The 6,281-nt window shown below is 31.9% G+C and overlaps 1 protein-coding gene across 1 annotated transcript; it reads right to left on the reverse strand.

The window, feature by feature from the left end:
- Positions 1–877: 877 nt before the first annotated feature.
- LOC106692262 (uncharacterized) lies at positions 878–4,830 on the reverse strand. Its single transcript, XM_014438164.2, has 3 exons — positions 4,684–4,830; positions 2,887–3,121; positions 878–1,202 (listed from the first exon to the last, which is right to left on the reverse strand). Exons 1-3 carry the CDS (start codon positions 4,767–4,769, stop codon positions 990–992), a joined length of 534 nt encoding a protein of 177 aa, XP_014293650.1. The 5' UTR covers positions 4,770–4,830; the 3' UTR covers positions 878–989.
- Positions 4,831–6,281: the final 1,451 nt, after the last annotated feature.

Raw genomic sequence — 6,281 nt, forward strand, 5'->3', positions numbered from 1 at the left:
GTACTACAGCTAATATCGCATTTCCAATTCGCAATTTCTAAAACTAAAATTTTTCGTTGCCTAAAATATGTCTCCGTGATAGTGTTGATCTCGGAAATAAAACGAATGTCGGAGTTATGTAATTTCACCACAGTTTCACGACGTATATGTCCTTAAATTTGACCCTTTTACTCGCAGTGTGACATGTCTAAGTGGATGCTTCGAATTGTCTGTAGGGTAAAATAACTGCAGGAAATGGGATTGGTTCTTCAATGGAACATATTGCCCCTAAAAACGCTAAAACTCGTATTTCCCATACTTAAGGCCTCATTTGTTTTCCCATTTTTTCATAATTGGTAGTAAAAGGGTTAAAAATAGTTTGGCAGAGATGAAAAGTCGATAGTTAAAAAGGCCAAAATGTTGTGCCATCAAAATTATCGAATTATAGTTTAGTGAGCCACAATATTTTTTCTAGATTCACTGATATACTAACCAAGACGTTTTTTGTATCTTTCAAACAAGATGTTTTCAAGGCCTAGAAATTGTTAAGAGAAAAGTACAGATCAGTTAAACACCATTGGAATGATAAATGTATGTAAATTTGTTGTTTGTTATTTTCCATATCAAGAATTTGTAGAGCTATAGGTTATAATCTGTTTAATACTTTATGAGTTATGATATATGGACCTTTATTTCTAAAATTAAACCTAATTAGTTTAACTATAATTTTATAAGTGTTAAACAACAATATAATTGGTGCAAATGAGGTTGAATATGTTACATGCAGTATCTAATAATGCAAACACTGAAAAAAATTTCTTTTAAACTTTAAAAGAAGACTTATGTGTCATATGTTACTATCTGTGAATTATAAAACACTCAAATTTCTTCACATTGACAATTTATTAAATTAAACGGACCAAATTTTGCAAACACGAGAAATCTTTTCATGTAGCTAGTTTCATGTAACAATTTTTTTTTATTTTTTATTTGGGTATATGAGTTTTGGATTATTCATCTATGAATGGAGGACGCACCACATGGTGACAAGCCTGCAGAAAACGTCTGTAATCAAACTCAGTACGGTGGTACACTGGACGGCTGAACGTTGTAAAGATTAGCATCTGTTCACGCTCAGATAGATATTTTAGTACTCCAAGGGAATCCAGTGCCTGGAGAAATTTATGGAAGGGCACGGTAGAGCACCTGTTAAGATCCAAATTCTGAAAAAAAAAATTACATAAAAATTAATATAAATACTTAAATGTATGTAATTCATGAACTAGTGGTTTATATTGAGAGAAAGAAAGAAACTATAAAACAAAGGCTTACTTTTATACTTTTATTCTACACCAACACACAATACACATCCAGAGAAGACTCCTAGCTAGTGCTGTACAATATCCGTAATGGATGTTCATGTTTATCGAAGAGGTCTCGCTCGAGTATTCTGTTAAGCTCCCAATGATGCATTGCCTCATCAAAACTTCGAATGAAATTCTGGAAGATGAGCGCAACCTGGTCTAACAACGATCGCAGAGACGCTGGAATTTATCTTCATCTTGAAGATTAACCCAACAAACGATTCCTAACTTCACATCATAGATGTCACGTATAAATGGTAAAAGAGACCATTACCTCACTCAGCTTACGGAGTGGGTATGGTTGTTTCAGGATCTATCTAGTACGGTTCATATTAGATGATAAACCAAATATCTTAATTGTGCATGATAATGACACTCTTGCTTACATGGTTCCTACACATTCCGAGGAGCGGTGAAATACCTTTCGGGGGAAAATCTTTGAACGAGAATAAAGTGGCGCCGTTTAAATTTTAGTTTATTTGGAAACAGACCAATGGATTGAATCTTAACCATCCCACTCAGGCTAGCCTTGGTTAGTAACCTGTAGGTTAACCATTGCGTATGCCAGAAAAGGCCAGGTAGGAGAAAAAAAACAGGATGGGCCACAAGAATAAAATAAAAGGATGAAATAATAGAGCCTAGAACGAATGCAATAATTATTTAAGTAGATCAGGGTGAAATTAGATAGTCTGGTACTTTTTACTTTCCTTATTGCTTGGTAAAGAAGATATATTTTCGTTATCCAATTGACAACAGATATTTAGGTTACAGAGTACCCTGTGTACTAAAAAGAACATTTTCAGTCATTTGTTTATATATACTAAGCAAAAGTTAAAAATGAGATATGAACATTTCGTCAGGTTTTCTGGATGAGGATGGCCTCTTAATAATTGGTACTGCATTCTTTACATGACAAAGAGCGCTAATCTAGTCAGACAAAAAATCAAATACAATTACAAAAAAAAATACTGAAGCTGATCACTTGGAGGAAACCTAAATGTCTCTCTAGATTATCTTATAAATACTTCAACGGATTAATATTGGGAAATAGAGAACAACATTCCAAAACTATAATTCTCACGTGCTTCAAGGAAGTGACATTTCTTTTTCTGCTGAGTGTATATTTGTATCAGGTTTTTCCCCTTTTATAATGATTCCAGTCTCAGGTGTCAGTGTACCAAATCGGGCACCTTATGCACAATAGGCAGTAAAAATGTTTTCCAGATGTTGAAAATGTTGAAAACACTACAAAAAAATACTTTATGGTCTCAAATACAACTGTTGCCATTTGTCAAACATTTGCCCCAGTTCACTTTATATTTATCTTGAGCCACTTACAGTAACTGATTGTTTTCCTTAATTAATTAATTTAATTAATCTAACCTTTAGATTAATTTAAGATATATTTCAAGAGTTTACGTGTTTCCATGAACTAACTAATGTAATAACAAGTTGTTTTCCAGTTTATTAAACTCTTGAAATATATTTCGTTTGCAGTTGTTTTACTTAAAGAAATACGTTAATAATTTATTATTACTCTTACTTCAAAAGCATAAAGCTGGTCAAGGCCTATACCGTGCGTCGCTATTTTTAACATTGCTTTGCCTAATTCTGTCCAATTATCTCCTCTCAATAGTTCTAGTCTCTCTCTTCTGCCTTGGTAGGGCACTGGATTCAATAGCGGAGAGCGTTCCAGATTAGGTTGAGTGTACATTTCATCCACCGTATTTAAAAAAGTTCTATACTCTATCAGCTGTGGGGCAAGAGGCCTTCGGAACCTGTTGAAATTGAAATTTATTTTAAAATGTTTTACTTATAATGGATTAAACAAAGACAACAACAAAGGTAGAATTTAGGTATATTTATTTGTAAGACATATACAATAATTCAATATAGCGAAATTCTTAATAACTAATATAGATGCAATGAAAGATAAATTCACCTAAAAATAGGATGCCAAGAATTGTATGATTCACCCTCTTTTTTTGACTAATCAAATATACAATAACACTTATTTCCTAATTTTTAACATTCATATGTTCATTTGTAACAAACACACAGATATAAAACAGTAAAAAAATGTATATGTTAAAAATATTTGATTGCAGGGTTACTGTAAGAAGGAAATATATATGTATGTGAAAATGAATGAGCGCAGGTTCAAAATGTATATTTAAAAATATTTTAAATGACATGCTGGTTTTCATTATATATCATTAGTGTATTACATTGGGTTGTTGATGGGTTTGTGTTTTCACTTATGACGCTGGATACATTCCATATATCACCTCTACTGGCATCCTACATATATTGTAGTGATATTGTATAGTCTCTTGTCAAATACATTTTGAAAATATTAACTGTCATCATGAACAGAACAGAGACATTGGAAATTATACAATTAAGTGATGAATATTAGGGAAAATATTAAAAAGTTGATTAATATAAATAATATGAAGAAAATGTTTTTATTTTCACGATGTGTTTCTTTTTTTTTTACACATTTCACGAGGAAATATGTATGATAATTTATATGTGTGAGTAATAATTTATTTCATAAATCTAAATTACGAGTCATTTATTGGAAATGTAAGATTATTAGACGTTTTTATTGGCATAGTAATGAAATTTGTAATTGGAGAAGATGGTTGGGGGTGCGGCAAAAATAACAACAAAAAAACATTTATTTATGCTAACGTTTCGACCTGAGTTTCAGGTTTTCATCAGGGCTATAGAACAAAAAGAGATAACAACCATCATTTAGACAAACATAAAAATTGAAAAGAAATAGTATACTAAAAAATTCGGAATTATACTCAATATTGAATTGAATTATACAAAATAGTTGATTGATAACTATGGAATTAGATAGTAGCAGATTGATAACAGTGAAAGATGAAATATAATATTATATAGGTAATATTGAATGATGAAACTCAGGTCAAAACGTCAGCATAAATAAATATTTTTTTGTTTATCAATGTTCTTTTTGCTGACCGCATCCCCGACCATCTCCAATTATTAATCTACAGTCAACTATCTACACCTCATAATGAAATTTGCAGTTGAATAGCATTTATTTAATCATTTGTAAGTGAAATAAATATTTTTAGTCTTCAGGCTATAAATTTAAAGATTTGAAAACGGAAGACCGGAACAGTGAAATAAAAAAGACGGTGATGTATTACGGCAGTGGGGATTTGTTGAACATGTTGTGTTAATTATTATGTAATGTTTCCCTAGCAACCGAATGAATAAAGTGTTACCATAGTAACAAGACACAACACTTAGATAATATAATTTTTAATAAGACTAAACAGAAATATATTGAAGTTCTTACATATCCATAAGCAACGTCAACTCTGATGAGCTAAATACCCAATTATGCGACGCTGTTAAGGAGCGTACAAAGGTAGCTTCATCCATGACTCCTGAGTTGAGTACATCATAAGTTTCAAACCAGTATTTTAGCCTCAAGCCCCGGGCAAAGACCTGAAAATAATCAGTAAATATTACTACTAGAACGTGTAATGCTTCCATCCTTATAATTAGGTTATACGTTAATAAGTCAATTCAACAATTTTGTTTTCAGATTAGAGGAAGGGAATTGCCTCATTTTTGTAATATATGGTAGTTCATAATAAGGCTAACGAGATGCACTAAACAAATACAATTAAACCTAGTTCTTAGTGGTATTTTTTGTGATATAAAATATGTGAACACATAAATTATTATTGGAAGATTATTGATTGACCGTGTGTATAGATGAATGGAATATGGTCCGGGTGCGGTAAAAAAAAACTCAAATAGTAGATAATTATACTATTTTATTGAGCCAACGTTTCGCCCCACGTTGCAGGGCTTCGTCAGGGCTAAAAAAGATACAAACACATAGTTACAAAAGGAAAAACGTTTCCTTAAAAAACATAAGTGTTCGTTAAAAAACATAAGTGTAAAATAACAGGGGTATAAAATGTAAAAAAGTGAGATATAATAAGAAAAATTAAAGGTTGTAAATAGTAAATGAAAAGGGTAATAGTAACAGATAGATAAGAAAGGTCAAAACAGGTATGCATTCTGTCTCATCATGTGATTTGTGTTTTTTTTTCTTTTTACATCTCTTTATTTTTATTTTCTTTAATATTTCTTCTCTTATCTATCTGTTAATATTACCCTTTTCATTTACTATTTACAACCTTTAATTTTTCTTATTATATCTTACTTTTTTACATTTTATACCCCTGTTATTTTACACTTTTATACCCATGTTTTTTTCTCTTTTTTTCCTTTTGTAACTATGTGTTTGTATCTTATTTAGCCCTGACGAAGCCCTGCAACGTGGGGCGAAACGTTGGCTCAATAAAATAGTATAATTATCTACTATTTGAGTTTTTTTTACCACACCCGGACCATATTCCATTCATAAATTTTTTTTTTTTGGCCGTCTTTAAAATGTTTTCGTTTGTTGTCCTTTAAAAGACGAATTATGTATTTTGTACCAGTTAAGATTGGCATGCTATGTTCTTCTCCATTTAGTGAGCAGTGTTCTAATTCCTGTATTTTAACCCTCATAGGGCCGTCCGTAGCATAGATGATTTGGCTTAGGCCTATCGCTCTGAGATCTGCGGGCGGCGCCGGTTCGAATCCAGCTTGGATCGTTAAGTTTTTCATTAAGTGGCTGTCCCACAAAATGAAAAATCTTGACCCCCCACCATCATTAGAATAGACCAGTCAAAAAATTAGGCAAATATAACCTTCGCTGTGGATTGCCTTTAAATAAAAAAATAAAAGTGTTCTGTGTAGAGAAATGAAATATTTTGGAACTGAGGAATTCAAATTATGAAACGATTTTGTTTATTTAAGTAGGGATGAAAGGCCGATTCTGGGCCAGTAAATGAGCCTTTTTGGACTTTGGACCCTCGAACCAGCCTTAACCAC

The sequence above is a fragment of the Halyomorpha halys genome, unplaced genomic scaffold (genome assembly GCF_000696795.3).
Source record: "Halyomorpha halys isolate HHAL.00 unplaced genomic scaffold, Hhal_1.1 Scaffold10878.1, whole genome shotgun sequence".
In the NCBI taxonomy this organism is placed as follows: Eukaryota; Metazoa; Arthropoda; class Insecta; order Hemiptera; family Pentatomidae; genus Halyomorpha; species Halyomorpha halys.